Raw genomic sequence first — 16,825 nt, 5'->3', positions numbered from 1 at the left:
TTGAAATATGTCAGCTTCCATACTTATGCTTAATTTACTCTTTGAAATTCTTTATATTAATTTAGACTTCAAAACATTGCTAATAGAGCTTTAAAATGTATGTTTTTCAATTATTTTCAGAAAGAGCTGTCTGGTCACAAAAATATTGTGAGTTATTTGGACTGTGCTGTTAATTCAATTAGTGATAATGTATGGGAAGTGCTTATCTTAATGGAATATTGTCGAGGTAAGTATTTTTCTGTATTTGTTTTATACTGAAAAAAAAAAATTGCCCTTAAAATGGTTTCCTAGGTGTTTTGGTTTCTCCTAGGGCAGCTGTCACCTGATTCTAGACACTTATTGTAATCTTAGCTTTAATTATCTAATTAAGGAACGCTGTGAAGAATACTTAAAATCTAGTCATCCTTGCTGTAGTGATGATAGGAGCATATAAAGGACAATTTAGAAAAGTGCTGTTGGTTTAAAACAAGAAATCCAAGCAGGTGAAGAGCAGTTACACATCATCCTCCCTATATGTTTCTTTTATAGTCCAACAAAGAAGAGCATAATTTATCAATATTAGTGTTATAAGATTTTTTCCGGCACTCTGTCATGTTAATATTCAATATTATTAAATATAATAAATTTAGATGCATTTTGATCTGTAATATTTATAAACTTACATAGTCTTTTGGGGTTCTATTATAAATATCAGAAGGTTAAAAACTATATTTTATTTGGATCTCTTACGGTATTTCAAAGAAATTTACTGGTATAGTATGCCTTAATAGTAATAATTTTAAAACTTTTTATTTTTTTTAAAGATTTTATTTATTTATTTGAGAGAGAGAGAATGAGAGACAGAGAGCATGAGAGGGAGGAGAGTCAGAGGGAGAAGCAGACTCCCCGCTGAGCAGGGAGCCTGATGTGGGATTCGATCCCAGGACTCCAGGATCATGACCTGAGCCGAAGGCAGTCGCTTAACCAACTGAGCCACCCAGGCGCCCTTTTAAAACTTTTTAATTTAATGTGTTTGAAGGGGGCAATTAAGTCATTTCCTGCAAACTTGCTTTTTTTTTTTTTTTTAAATCAGACTGTATCTGGCATTTTGGGCTGTGAGGAGCCTTGGTTTATATTTAGATTCTCTTTAGACAGTTATGATTTTTAATTATGATATTAGAAACACTTGTCATTTCCTGAATGATGGAGGAGGAGGAAGATGGTGGTGGTGGTGGAGAAAATATAGTTTCATTTACTCTAGTTTTGTAAGGAGGGAAGGATAGGAGAAAATGAAGTGAATCAGTATTATAATATCTATTATGATACACTTGTAAGTTATTTCCATATATAACATAAAAAAATTAGATGTTTTCCTTGTTGTTTTCTCTTATTTATATTTCATACTGTAAAACATTGTGATCTCTTTAAGGAGAAGATATTGATGTTCTTTACTCCACTTTCCTGAGTTCCAGCATTTGTGGTGCTCTTAGCTGGGTAGAGTAGCCCTTGTTACTTGTAAAGATAGACCTTGGCTATTTTTTTAAAGATAATTGAATCTGGCATAATCATAACCTTGGATGAGTTTAATTTAGTCATCCAGAAGACATTTTAAAAGGGAAACCAAATGAATTTCAGTTTTTAGGGGACAAATTTTATTTTTCAATTTTCATTTTTTAAAGATTTATTTATTTATTTGAGAGAGAGAGTCATGAGGAGATCATGACCATGAGATCATGACCTAAGTCAAAATCAGGAGCTGTTCGCCTAAGGAGGCACCCAGATGCTCCAGGGGACAAATTTTAAAGTGACCTGAGCTATATTTTGAGGAAGGCATGCTTTTGCGTTTTAAGAAATTAAAAAAAGTGTTTTTATCTGGTTTGAATTAGCAAGCTGATTCACATGAAATTTTTATTATCAAAGTATTCATATATAAGTTTTAAAAAGTCAAAGAGTTTTGTTAAGCTGTGTCTAAATCATTATCTTGCCCCATCCCTCTCCTCAGAGGCATTTTTAAAAATCCTTAAGATATGTCTCCTCATATTTATTCCATATTTCTACACTTCATTATGTAGAGGAGAGTCTGTAGTTTTAATGAGATCCTTGGGGTATGAAAAAGAGGGAACTTAGAAAATCAGGGGAAGTATGTGATTCTGGGCATGTAAATGTTTACAGTCATCTGTTTTGAGGAGGCTCTTGAATGCAAGTTTGCTAGTGCTAGTTCTGATTTTATGTTTTAGATAGTATCTCCAAGTAAAGATGAGGATTTTACTGTGAGAGTAGTATATTCTTAGTTTTTAGATTAAATTAATAATTGGTGTTTAAATTATTTTGTTTGTCATTTAACTGTGATATGTAATAGTCTGTAATTACATTTTCTTTTTTGTACTTTTAAATTTTTTTCCTGGAGTTAATAATTACTCCATTTTTTATTTGCCTAGTTTCCTTCTCCATATATATTAGAATTTAGCCCCACATTCCCCAATGGAAGTGTCAATCTTTATGCAGTATGCTTAAACATTTAAATACTTGTGTCAATTTTAGTTTTTCTTCCATAGAAACATCCTTTCAGGAGACTTCAGTTCTGCTTAATTTTGAACAGCATTTAGCTGTCATTCTGGGAATTCTCTTTGCCTTCCTATCTTGGAGTCCCTACTGCTCATGCCTCCCTCCTTGTTTTTAACTACCTCCTTGGAATAGAGTACATTTTTCATTAGCTTTATGATAATGAATTATGGAAGGAAACATTTTTGAAACCTTGCATATATAGAGATATTTTTATTCTACATCCATATTTAATTGTTAATTTGGCTGCCTAAAGTGTTGTAGGTTAGAAATAATTTTGATCTAGAATTTTGAAGGCATTATTCCATTTTTTTCCCCCTAGTGTTTGCTGCTATTGAGAAATCTGATGCATTATGATTCTTCAGGTTTTTTTTAGGTGACCTCTTTTTTTCCATGGACACTTAGAATCTTTATCTCTAGCATTCTAAAATATCAAGTATATTGCCTTGGTTATGGGTCAATTTTGCTATCTTTATTTCTGGGCACTCAGTTTTTTTCTCTCCTTCATTTTCCCTGTTCTTCTCTTTTTAAAAATTCTACTTGTGGTGGGAACATTCCTTAAGTATATCTTTTTTAGCTCCTCTGTAGAATTTGGTATTTCTGCTATGTTATTTTTAATTTCCAGGAACTCTTTCTGTTCTCTCAACATTGTTCTTTGTTAAAATGCACCTTGCTCTTGTTTTAGGTGCAAATCTTTTGTTGTCTGCAGTTATTAATTATAGTTTTTAAAAAGTTTTCTTCTGTTCCTTGGGTTTTTGTTTTTCTGATTTTTTTTTTTCTGTTTGTTATTATGCCTTCTTTTTTATGTTAGAAGTTTTCTTCAAATTCACCAGTTAAGCTTACTGCATGTACTGTAGATCAGAATGTACCCTCTGAGTGGGCAATTATATCCTAGAGAAGGAATCTGGAGGATCTGAATAGAGCATGCTCAGTTCCTTTTCCTCAGATGAATCAATTAGATAAGTTCCTTTTCTTTTCATGGGGGAGGAGTGAGTTGGAGGGGTAGAGAATGGGAGAATAATTACTTTCCCTTTACTTCTTCTATAGAAGCTAATTATATTACATAAAATTGTTTAAGAATGAAGGTACTTTTGTAAGGCAGTCAATGTTACGAATATAGATCAGGTACATTGGTTTTGATTACGTAGGGATGAAACTGTACAGGATGTAGAAGAATGTATTATATAGCTGATATGCCCCATCATGGTTTCAGGTGTCAAATGTTTACAGTCATCTTTTGTAATAAATATTAGATCTTTGTAGGTTCAAGATTTGACACTGCGTAATTTGCTAATACTCTGATGTATATAGGTTAAAGAGAGATTACATGCTTTAGGTAGGATTTCCAGAAATCAGACTTCCAGAAATCAGAATTGAATTTGAATATATTTCCATTACTGTATGAAAAGAACTTCTGAGTGTGTGGGTAGCTCAGTCGGTTAAGCGTCTGACTCTTGATTTCAGCTCAGGTCTTGGTCTCAGGGTCTTGAGTTCAAGCCCCTTGTTGGACTCCTCACTGGGGGGTGGGTGTGGAGCCTACTTAAAAAAAACAAAAACAAAAAAACAGAGTGAGAGAGGGAAAAGAGAGAGCTTTTATTTCCAGGAGGTGTTTGACAGAAATTCCCGTGGATAATATACCTATTAGCTTTTGCTTAGTAACAAAACATCCTAAAAGTCAATAGCCTAAAACAACAATCATTGATTATTGTGTATCAGTGGGTCATCTGTTCTAGACTGAGCTTGGTGGAATGACACTGTTCATTTTGACTGGGCTCATTCACATGAGGGTGGGTTTGCCGGGTTTAGAGTGGCTCTGTTTTATATGTTTCGCATCCTTTTCCCTGGCACTATCAAGCTGTCCTCGGGATATTTTTCTCATAGAGATAGTAGAAATACAAGTATACCTTTTTTGATTTCTGAATCTTGTTCTTTTGTTTCTCATTGGAATAATCTTAACTTTAATTTTCAGGGGACTTTGATTTTGCATAATGAAATTTTATTTGTTTCAACATTTGAAATGCAGCTCAAATACAGCTGTTAGCTTTTTCTGTAGACTTATATTTTGTGATTCAAGACCTCTGAATGGCAGAAAGAGGATTAACATTGGTTTAAAATTTATTCTACTCATTACAACATTGAAAGTTTGGGAGAGGAATTAAACATTGAGTTCAAGGTTATGATTTCTTCAGCTATGAAGTGATATTTCAAGAATGTGAATGAGAACCAATAAAACACTTTTCATCCTGTTTAATTTTTGGTTAAAACAAGTTCCGTGTCTAACACACAAAAGGATGGAGGAAATTGCTGCCTGATCAGGTGCCTCAATCTTGAGATACTCTGAATAAATTGTAACCAAATATACTTGAGTGTTCTGAAAATTGGGGATTGATAGGTAAAATTTGATATCTTTTCTGCTTTAAAATTTTAAGAAGAAACCCAGCCTGAGAAAATACATGAGCATGCTGTTTAGGCAGTAATAATAAAAGGAACAGGTGTGTATGCCCCTTCTTGCAGATTACAAAGTAGTAAAGGTTCATTTGTCCAACTTTGTTAAAGGAAAGTTTCAAATTAGCAATTCCCAAACTTGATTTTTATTAGAATGCTTTCTGAATGAATCACATATTTACTTGTGTTCTTAGATGATGGTAAACTTTTTCTTAATAATTTAGAATTGTCATTAGACTATTGATTATTTTGATATATGTAATATATAATCATCCTCTCAGGGCTCATTGGTATGACTATTTGAGTTTAGTAAGTTATTCTGCCCATTGTCTTTTTCAGGGGGCCTGAAATTTAGAGCATAAGCATCTTAACCCATCTCCATTTCCACTCTTGTGATTCCCTCATAATCAAGGAGATCCTTTAAAAAGCTAGATCAGGAAGTTTCCCTGGTTGTCAAGATAAATCTAAAATACGGCTAATGGGTAGCTGTCTTGTCAGTTTTCATGTCACTTTACCTCTTCTCTGCTTCTTAGACCATACCTACTACATTGGTTTTAAGTTATTCAAAGTTTTAAAGCTCTTTTCTAAACTGGAGGCCTTTGTGCATGTTGCTTGCTGTTGCTAGCATGCTTTTCTCACAGATCTCTGCCTGGCTGGTTCCTAATCATCCTACAGTCTCAACATAAATATCACTTCCCCAGACAGACACCCTCTCCTCCTCATCCTCCTTCACTAAGGAGGTTTTTAAATTTAGGTTCCTCTCATATTATCTTTATTGTATATAATTATATGTGTTTATTTTTGTAATGGCTTAATGTTTATCTATGCCTTTAGATTATAAATTCCGTGATAATATAAACTTTATTTTTGCTCACCTCTCTTTATCCAATAGCTAACGCAGCGTTGAATAACTGTTTCTTCAAATCCATGATGCCATCAATTATAAAATATCTTGATTTCAGAGATGTTAAAATCTTAAAAAATGGCTAGTAGCATCTAAAGATGTTTCATTTCAGAGATGTAAAATATGAAAATGCATGTCTTTGAGTCAATATGATATGGTACAGTAAGGCTCCTTACATGAGCATTATGAAAAAGCCAATTCCCTGTTACCTGAGACCATACAGGAATTTCTTTAATTCTTTGTGGTAGTCTTCTTTTACTAAAAATATCTCTTTTCAAAATTTCTTTTTTGGTTAGCTGGACAGGTAGTGAATCAGATGAATAAGAAGCTGCAGACAGGTTTCACGGAAGCAGAAGTGTTACGGATATTCTGTGATACCTGTGAAGCTGTTGCCAGATTGCATCAGTGTAAGACTCCAATAATTCACCGGGATCTGAAGGTAGGAATTTTAGGGTGCCTGGGTGGCTCAGTCGGTTAAGTGGCTGCCTTCAGCTCAGGTCATGATCCCAGGGTCCTGGGATCGAGCCCCGCATCGGGCTCTCTGTTCAGAGGGGAGCCTGCTTGTCCCTCTCTCTCTGCCCCTGCTTGTGTTCCTGCTCTCCCTGTCTCTCTCTCTGTCGAATAAATAAATAAAGTCTTAAAAAAAAAAAAAAATGAAGGTAGGAATTTTAGACTACTTATGGATGAATACATTTTAAACTTTAGCATTAAAATGTTCTTTGACTATCTTCATCTATACTAGGTTTTATTACCAGCACTGAGAAGGGTCTCTCTGTCCCAGGCTTCATTTCCTGAGGCCATGTAAAGACTGTAGAATAGAAATTGTGCTTTCCATGACCCTGAGGGCTTCTAGCTAGGCTGTAGAAGTGAATGTTGTGCCCTCTACTCTGCTTCTGTTGTACCTAGTAGGCTTTTTAAAAAGGTTTCACATGAGCAAAAATGTGAACTTCACTGATGTAGGTTGGGTGTCCTTCCACACTGTTCTCGTCTAGTTCAGCTCTCCTCCTATTTCCTGTAATCCATATTAAGCATCAGGATGTTTTCCAGAGATTTTGGAGGCAAACTTGAATGGGTCTTTTTACTCACTTATTTATGATTTACTGTAGTTTTCTATAATTTACTATAATTTGGTGGTGATTGTCTTTAAGGTCATTTTATCTTAGCTTTTTGTGGGCTCTGATCTCTTGTGTAGGGTACCCACTTGTTACATTGGAAAAAGTCCCCAAAGAGGATTTAAAAGTTCCTGGTATCATATTTCTCAAGATATCATTACATACATTATTTAAAACCATAGGTGTCTTCTTTGATGCCCACAAACACTAAGATTATAAAAATTTCTCTTCCCAAAATGCTATATGCCCAGATATCCCATGGCTAAACTTTCACCCCGCTTCAAGTCTGCTCAGATTAACTCTCTCAGTGAGTTCTGTCTTACACACCTTATTTATAGTTACAGCCTAACATTTCTGCTCTTTACCCTGCTGTATCTTATATTATCACTTGATACCTTGTAAGGTACTATATAATTTGCTTATGTATTGTGCTTATTGTTTACTTTCTGTTCTCTTCCACTGGAGTGTAAACTCCATGTGGGCAGGGATTTTTCTCTTTTGTAGTGATATATCCAAGTATTTGCTATGGTGCCTGGCACATAGCCAGGGTCTCAATAAATATTATTTTTTTTTTTAAAGATTTTATTTATTTATTTGAGACAGAGAGAATGAGAGAGAGAGAGCACATGAGAGGGGGGAGGGTCAGAGGGAGAAGCAGGCTCCCTGCCGAGCAGGGAGCCCGATGCGGGACTCGATCCAGGGACTCCAGGATCATGACCTGAGCCGAAAGCAGTCACTTAACCAACTGAGCCACGCAGGCGCCCTCAATAAATATTTAATGAAGGAATGAATCCCAATTCTGACTGATTATACAAAATTTATGAAAGGTGATAATAAAATTCTCTTAAGATACAAGAGAATAGAAGGTGTCATTTAAAATGTAGGTTGTTAACCATGAAAATATCATCTAGGGAAACCTACAGTAATATGATATAAATTAAGCCAAAATTGAAATGCATGCCTGCAGACTTCTGTCCTTTAATTTGGATAAACAGTGTAGTTCATTTTAGTTGTTTTGAATATGCAGTGTTTACATTTTCCCGAATAATTTGGTATAACTTTAACACGTAAAGTCAAAACTGCATTGTAGATTAAAATGGAACTAGAAGTCAATCAGGTAGAATTTTAATAGTTTTTGTTACTTGTCTATAGATAAGCTGAAGTGTCAGAAAATGATAAAAATGGAGGCACAGTATTGATAGACTTGGACTGCTGCTAGTTCTTCTTTTTTTTCATAGAAGAGGTTTAAAGAGGATTTAGGGCTTCTTGGCCCCTGCAAAAATCATCCTGGGATGGGAAGAGCATTTCTCTGTTCTTAATAAGAGAAACAGTAGACATAGTCAAGTATATTTTTGGTCTGATTCTTTTGTCCTTCCTCATAATTTATCTTACTCCTGTCTCTGTATATATATGACACAAACCTTTCAATGTTTATTTTATAAAAACATGGTTATAAAAATAAAATTCACTTTGAAAATACTAATTATTTATTTTTTCTGAAGGTAGAAAATATTTTGTTGAATGATAGTGGAAACTATGTACTTTGTGACTTTGGCAGTGCCACGAATAAATTTCTTAATCCTCAAAAAGATGGAGTTAATCTTGTAGAAGAAGAAATTAAAAAGTAAGTTTCTGTCTTTATTGTGCTTTGTTTCATGGGAATTTTAGTTCAGTCTGTGGACCACTTCTCCTAATACAAATTTTAGGTGTTTGATTTATAGATTTCTTCAAAATATTTCTGTGACTTTGACTAATTTATGTCTGCTCTAGCTCAGTAGAAAATATATTTTATCATGCATACAGGTTTTTCATGTACGTTGTAAAGATATTTATCAGGAAATTTGTTAAGCTATAGTAATTTGTGGAATCATTAAAGGGAGTTTTAAGTGATTGTTGTTCGGTTAAACATCTTTGTTTTTACTAATACTGAGGATTGTGCTTGTTAGGAAAAACATTAAATTATGTGAAAGCTAAGTTTTTACTTCATATTTAAAATGAGGAAGATTGACTTCTTAATGTATTGAAAACTGTGTGGAAAACATGTTACTCTGTGATAGTGTGTTAGAAAGCTCTCTGGTAGAAATACGTCATATCTGCTTATATTTTCTCAATTTTGTAGTTTCTGTGGTTGCTAGAGTACCTGTAAGTACTTTTCCCTGACTTTTCTGTTTTCTAGTTTTAGAAAATAGAACTGTTTGTAAATCTTAGATTACCTTAGTAAAATGATACAGAATGCCCAAAGATCTTTGAGAATAGCAATTTCTGCGTAGTTGTCTTTTCTAAGTTGCCTTTCTTCACTCCCTCACAAATTCTCACTTGTTTAAGACTAAGTGCTATCATTTGAACTTCAGTATACATTTTGAAATGACTCAAGGAGAGCTGATCTTACTGTGGCCCATTTGTATAACACTGTGGGTTTCTAGACTATGTATTGCTACTAAGGAAACTTAGCCTATGATGATTATATTAGATTCCATAAAACTTAACTCCTTAGTAAACATATAAATGTCCTGAAGAACACAAGAACAAATTATTGAATTGGCTTCTTGCGGATATATATATATATAATTAAAAAATTATTGGGTCATGATATATAATGCCAGCTTTAGGATCTCTGACTTGCTGAAAGTTTCATTTCTTGCTGTTGAATTTGAAGTATAGTTAAGGTTTAGTAGAATTTTGCAGTAGTGATAAATGCAGGCTCATGAGGAGTTCTTTTGCTTTGTGGCTCAATTGAGGAGTTAATGGTCTAACCATTTATTCAGTTGATAGGTGTTTATTCAGGGCCTACAATGCAGTGGACACTGTTGTTGGTGCTGCAGTCTGCAGTATAGCAGTGAACAGAAGTTCTGCCCTCATGCAGTTTCTTTCCTGGTTTCTCAGGTTGCTCCTCTGTAGTGTCTCACCAGTCAGGATAATTTTGAAAAATAAGATGATAGAATGTTGAGCCTTAAGATATTTCATATAAAATGAAACATATCAACACTCAAAATTGATCTTAAATTATGCCATGATACAGGAATTCCTTCCATTGTCTAATAATTTCTGCCATGAAATTGAGTACTACTTCACTAAAGTATTCTGTTCATAGTGGATTTAGAATTTTTATATTGGTAAATATTTTCTCACAGTATCTTTTAATTCCAAATAGCTTATGATGACAGTCAGTTCTAGAAGTGTTCTTAATTAGTGTAGTTAGAATTATGGCAACTAGGTTATTTTTAAAACAACAATGATATAAACAAACCTAAAGGAGATTTACTACTATGTGCCAGGAATTATGTTACAGTCCATAAAAACAAACTCCTTAATAAACATATAAATTAATTTTTTGAGAGGGTAGCGATTTTGCTTTTAAATTAATAGACTAAAATATTTTGATAAGAATAATTTTAGAGTCAAATTATATTATTTAAAATAAATTCAAGGAAAACTATATTTTCAATCCGTTGTCTTTAAGATTTTTTATTAAAGAAAATTAAGTTTTTATATCATTAGAGATGCTATTGCACTTGTTGAATAAAAATGTGTATGTAGATGCTTTGTATTGTTAAATCTTTATGGACTTTTATTGAGCTTTTTAAAAATAGTATTATTTCTATATAATGTTATTGAAACAAAGTTTTTGTAGTATTTTATATAGAAACAATGTAGTATCTATCTATCTATCTATCTTTTTTTTTTTTTTTTTTTTTTTTTTGATATCTCCACTCCATTTCACTTATTTACTGCCAGGTATACAACTCTGTCATACAGAGCCCCTGAAATGATCAACCTTTATGGAGGGAAACCCATCACCACCAAGGCTGATATCTGGGTAAGGCCAAGAAAGGTTAACATTTTCTCTAACCAAATTAAAAAAAAACCTGAGTTCAGTTGATTATTTTCCCCGTGTCCCCCAAAAGGTATTTTGTAATAAGTAGAAGAGAGTGGTATATAGTGGAGCTTCTTATTCAGAAGAAGAAAACAAATAGAACATTTTATCTTCTTAATCCTGAATTGGAAAGCTTAGGTATAAAAAAGTAAATAAAGGACTTCCATATAATGTAACGTTTTACCACAGTATTTTTTAGAATTTATAGAGAATGTTAATATTTTTTTGATCGTAATTTTGATTGATCGCAGTATGGAAAAGCTGGTCATAACTCTTAAGTAGTTTTTAGAAGTATTTTAGGATTTTTTAATGGAAACTAACAGGAGTAAAGCTTTTTTCTAATTAAAATCATACCACTGACTAACTTCTATATATTGAGGATCTTATCATTTAACATATACAGTTGACCCTTGAACAACATGTGTTTGAACTGCATGGGTCCACTTAATATGCAGGGTTTTAAAAATAAGTATATTGGAAAACTTTTTGGAGATTGGCAACAAATGTGAAAAAACTTGCAGATGAACCACATAGCCTAGAGATACTGAAAAAATTAAGAAATAGTTATATAGTATTGTAAGAATACAGTGTGTAATACATTACAAAATATGTGTTAACTAACTCTGTTATTGGTAACTGGTCAGCAGTGGATTATTAGTAGTTAAGTTTTGGGGGAGTCAAGTTATACATGGATTTTTAACTGCATGGGGGGTTTGGTGCCCCTAACCGCCTATGTTGTTCAAGGGTTAACTTTGTATCTAGATTGAATTATTAAGATGATCATGTTTCTATATAGTTGAACTTTATGTTAGAATGCTAATACTTCTTTAGAACTTGTTTCATAAGGAAATATATTTTGGCTGTATTTGATAAACTAGCAAGAAACTCTATTTTAAATGTGAATTCATTTAAATTCAACAAGTATTTAGTCGTATCTACCTCTAGTGACTGTATTAGGGATGGAGGAAAAAAATTCCTTTGGAAATAGTTCTAGAGTTTACAAGAAAAGTGATATTTGTTTTATTTTTTAAATGTATTTAGAAAGTAGTAGAGCATAATGTGTGAAACCAAATGAATATCTCCTTGGTCCTCTTCTGACCTCCTCCTTACAGGGGTTGGGATACTAATGCAAGGTAATAAAAAAAGAGTATCTTTGATATCTTTTCATCTGTTGTAATATATACTTTTGCATGAATGATCTTAAATCTTAGTTGAATTTTTAACCATATGCACAGTTGAATCAAACCTTGGGTAAGTTTGATTTAGTTAACTTGATAACTGCTTATAGATCACCAGCTTGAATAATTCAAACTCAGTTTGCTTTTCTCAGCATTAACATTTGACTTATTAAATGGCTTATAGTAAGTGGCTTACAGTATAATTTAGACAGCAAATCCAATCAGATCTTAATTTATAAAGTGAAGGTGTTAGAAGAGGTGGTTGTGGAAGTCTTTTCTAGCCTAATTTTGTGATGGCTGTTGAAATCTATGTCACCTAAAAGAGTATTTCAACAGCAGAGAAAACAAGAGACATCATAGCTTAACTACAGTTTGGAAATCATCAAGGTTTGATTGAAAAAAATAGTCTCTAAGCACATAATCGTTACCCAGTATCTTAATAAAAAAGGAGGGATCTTTTCAGACTTTGTATGCATGCCAGTTAGCATACTAAATTGCTATAAATTTAAACTTTATACCATTTATAGATTAGTATATGGGGTAGTATTTCTATAATGGATAACTGGGTATAGCTGTGGGGTTACAGATAGATTATACCCAAAAATAAAAAAGAAGAAAAATAATCAGAAAATAGAATCTATGTTTATATGCTTGACAGAAATAGAATTTTAATTTTCATGGTGCCATTTTTTTCTTGTCTTAGCTCAGGTGAAACAGAAGTATGTTATAACATTTTAGGTGTGAATGAGAGAATATCCAGAAAAAATACTCAGTTCATACTGGTCAAGAATTATATTTCTGATTCTATTTTAGGGTAGTCCTGATTCTCAGGGACTTACTATATTGAGGTTAAAGTATTCATTTAGCACTTTATTTTTTGGGAAAAAATTTTTTTTTGCTTGGAAGTTTTCATTGTAGGTTATTTTTATCCTGAGAAGTAGGATGCTGATTTTATAAGCATTAGGAAATTCAGTGAGAGATGCTTCATGTTATCTTTTAATGAGGAAAATTAAAGATGATGATACTTAGCCTTCAAAATCAGGTCACTTCTTTCCTCCCGTTTCTTGAACAATTCTCATCATACCAAATGGATAAGGAGGCAAATGCCTTTGGTGTGAAAAAATTAGGACACCTGGTTGTGTTCACACTGTGTGAAGCAGAGTATTTTATGTTTTAGATTTATGTTTTTTAAGTACACTGGCATTGCTATCTAAAATTGTTGTCTGGGAATTCCTGCAACATTTACTCTAACAGAAGACACATTCCTAACTGTTTGATTGATAAGATAAAACTGGCTAAAATGCAGAACTCTTATTAGACTGTCATCTGGGCAGGAGAAAGGTGTAATTTAATGTAGATATTACACCATTAATAGTATTTTTTTTAGTGCTGTTAAGGAAGCCTGAAGCTCAATTTGCTGTATAAATACTGAAATTATCTTCCTTACAGAAAAAAGCATTGTAAATATTTTTAAGTGACATGGAACTGGTTATTTCCATTCAGAATCTTCCATTTCATTAGTCACAGTAATGCTTTTGAACTTACTAGAATTACTCTTCTAGAATTGAAATTTCTAGAGTTTTTAAACTTTTATTGTTGGAAGGCTATATTGAAAATAATGCTTTGTAAATATTGTTGAACTTACAAAGGTGTTTCTGCATATTATGATTTTCATGGTAGTTAGAGAACTTAGTGTATTTGTTAGTTGAGTGTGCTAAGTTGATGTGTGGAGAAAATCCAACAAAGGAGAGGTGATAGTAAGGCCAAATTTCAGTATTGCTAATATAATTGCATACTGACTATTGGAGAATTTTATTACAGTCTTTTTAGAATTAGAAATATCCTTTACATTCTTAAGGCTTGAGGTGACATTTTTTTTATAACAACAACATGATTTCTTGAGCCAAAAATCACATTTTATTACTGCTTTAATCACAAACAAAATCACAATCAAAAATCACATTTTATTACTTGCTCAAGTTTGAGCTGTTAGCAGCTTGGTAGCTAGGAATTTCCTGTGCTACTTTTCAGAATGCAATTTGTGTTGTTCTAGGGTGTTTTGTCCTCATTGTGAGCAAGTAGATTTATTGGTGCTGTGCGGTCTAGGAAGCCATGCAGGTGAAACAGACAGAGCCCTTTCTTTGTGAATTTTATTATAGATTAGCCAAGTACAAATATGAGTAGTATATTTAGAATAAAAGTTATAGGGTTATATTTAGAAGTAGAAAACTAATTTTTATGATATGAAATAATGAAATATGTCTAATGAATAATCAATAAAACTATTGATGGCTGTCTGATAAATTTAACTGTGCTGGCTAACTCATATTTGGAACCCCAGGATTTTATAACATGTTTTATTTTGATTTTTTAAAAAATGTTTTTAGAGGGAGCCTTGTGATTATTTTGTTGGTTATATGCTAGTTTTGTGCTAAATATATTTTTTCCTTGTGAAAGAAATAAAAATATAATTTTTTCCCCAAAGGGAACCAGCTACTTCCAATTTTAGTTACATCATTCATGATTTAGAGTTCCATTATAGCTTTAATGCAGCCAACTAACCACAGATGTGATAGAAAAATATGGAAGTGATAAATGTCTTTTCAGAATTAAGCACATTAATTGGTTTAAGCAGTAATTTGTGAAAAGAGTGATCCAGTATTAGAAACAGACTTTAGTTTTTTTTAGTAACATACTTAGTTTTTGGTCTGGGACTATGTTTTTGTCTTGTGATTGATTACTTGAGCTCTGATGATATTCATACTTGTTTTTTTTTACAGGCTCTGGGATGTTTACTGTATAAACTTTGTTTCTTTACTCTTCCTTTTGGTGAGAGTCAGGTTGCTATCTGTGATGGCAGCTTCACCATCCCAGACAATTCTCGTTACTCCCAGAATATACATTGCTTAATAAGTAAGTACTTGGAAAATTTTATGAAAAAATTGTAAGATACTGTTCTTAAAGGTGGGCTGTTACATCTCTTTACCTAAGCCTTATCTTTTGATTTCATGTATTATAGTTTTGTGAAACTATTATAAAGAAAAAACATTAAAAAAATGTTTATAAGACTTTTATAGGAATGAAAGCAGCCTAATTACCGATTAGTGCATGGATATTTTTAAGCCCCCTAGATAAGCTTTTGTAGAACATAGAGATTATGTAATTAAGGAAACTGGAATTTCTGGAAAACCTTAGAGCAAAACATTTAATGACTCTGTCTTTGTACTTTGAAATCTAAATATCCAGATCTGTTGCTCTTTTGTATCAAAGTATTACCGGTCTTAGAGTGTAGCTTATTTGGCCACCCTTTTAAATATTTATTCTTTATTGATTATAAAGCGTTTATTGGAAAACAACCTGAGTGTAGTATCAGGAAGGGGTAGACCTGTGGGCCCCTGACTTCAAAAGAATACCTCAGTTCCTTCTAGCCTCCGGAGGTTAAGAGTTTTTTCTTCCTTTTGGATGGTACTATAAATTTAATTTTTTATATTTGTACATGGTAAAATTTCTGGAAAAGATGATTGAGGGTGAGGAGGATGGCTATCAGATATTAAAATTAAAATAATATTAGGAAGCTGCAGTATTTAAACAGCACCTCTCAGCACTGTTTTAATTAAAATGTTTCTAGCATGTCTGCTCTGTTTTTTGCATTTTAAACATCCCGTCATAGCCTCCAGCCACACCGATCAATGCAACGGAAAAGAGGGCTAATCTAAATATATTTGATGTTTTGTATTATAAAGATGGCCATTCAACTCAAGGGGAAAAATAGATGGAAATACAAAAAATTATTAGGGATTTGTGGACAAAATTCAATTCCAAGCTGAAAATCTACCTCAAACTTTATGCTAAAAATTCAAATCAATCAAAGACCTGAATGTAAAAAATAAAACATAAATGTACTTGAAGAAAATAGGCTTGAATTTATTGATAACACTGGAATGGGTAGTCTACAGGCATTAGATCTCAGAAACTAGGAAAGAAAAGATGAATCTGTTACATAAAAGTTTAAACCATTAAAAGTACCCCCCCAAACCTATGAACCCCAGCATAAAGTCAAATAATAAATTGGGAAAAAAAATATTTGGTACACATTTGACAAATGGCTAACTTTTATAATCTATAAAGGCTCAGGTAAATCAAAAAGAAAAGGGCAAACACTCCAGTAGAAAAATGGTCAAAAGAAAATGGATCATAAAAGGATATCTGGCCTTGCTATGCAAACTTGTTTAAAGAATAATCTTTTTATTTATGTGGATTTGCTCAAACATGTTGGAAATTGGAGAAGTATGTCAGTTGAACACAAGCTTACATTGCTTCATGTGGATTGTTTTTCCTAGGCAAAGGGAACCAGAATAACAGGGTAGGAGAGGTGGTGTTATAACTTACAGGGGAAAGGAAATAGCCCTAAGCTTTGCTGCTGTCCTGCCGGCGTGAGGACTTTTAGCTCTAATTGGGGAGTATTAAATATGAGTGTTTGTACCTGGGTGGGATCTTCTTCATAGAGAGATCTACCTGAATTTCCTGTGGCTCCCTACTAATGGGTCGTTCCCTGAATAGCACCCCTGCTGGCTTAGAGTTCCATTTTTATCTTTATTGGTTGAGCACTTGCCAGCCTTATTTTGATGTATTTTTATATCCTTGTGGCAGCTTCCAGCCAAATTGCCTTCCCAGGTGCAGGTTACCTTCCCAGGTACCAGTTAATGTTTTTGTCAGTGCTCTGGTTGACAAAGTTGTATAGTTTTTCAGGGGTCTGACCCAGCTCTATTTT

The 16,825-nt window shown here is 33.1% G+C and overlaps 1 protein-coding gene across 2 annotated transcripts in view; it reads left to right on the top strand.

The window, feature by feature from the left end:
- The window catches only part of BMP2K (BMP2 inducible kinase), a 131,227-nt gene that overhangs the window by 56,119 nt on the left and 58,283 nt on the right, over positions 1-16,825 (top strand). For both annotated transcript variants that reach the window (XM_035004705.1, XM_035004704.1), the window contains exons 3-7: positions 121-226; positions 6,187-6,329; positions 8,505-8,626; positions 10,738-10,819; positions 14,835-14,967. In XM_035004705.1, the coding sequence (XP_034860596.1) occupies positions 121-226; positions 6,187-6,329; positions 8,505-8,626; positions 10,738-10,819; positions 14,835-14,967 (586 nt within the window). The remainder of the gene's footprint in view (positions 1-120; positions 227-6,186; positions 6,330-8,504; positions 8,627-10,737; positions 10,820-14,834; positions 14,968-16,825) is intronic.

Source organism: Mirounga leonina, unplaced genomic scaffold, assembly GCF_011800145.1.
Source record: "Mirounga leonina isolate KUSES-001 unplaced genomic scaffold, KU_Mleo_1.0 Mir_129, whole genome shotgun sequence".
NCBI lineage: Eukaryota > Metazoa > Chordata > Mammalia > Carnivora > Phocidae > Mirounga > Mirounga leonina.
Note: the sequence above shows the minus strand (reverse complement) of the source record. Positions and strands in the feature narration are given on the sequence as shown.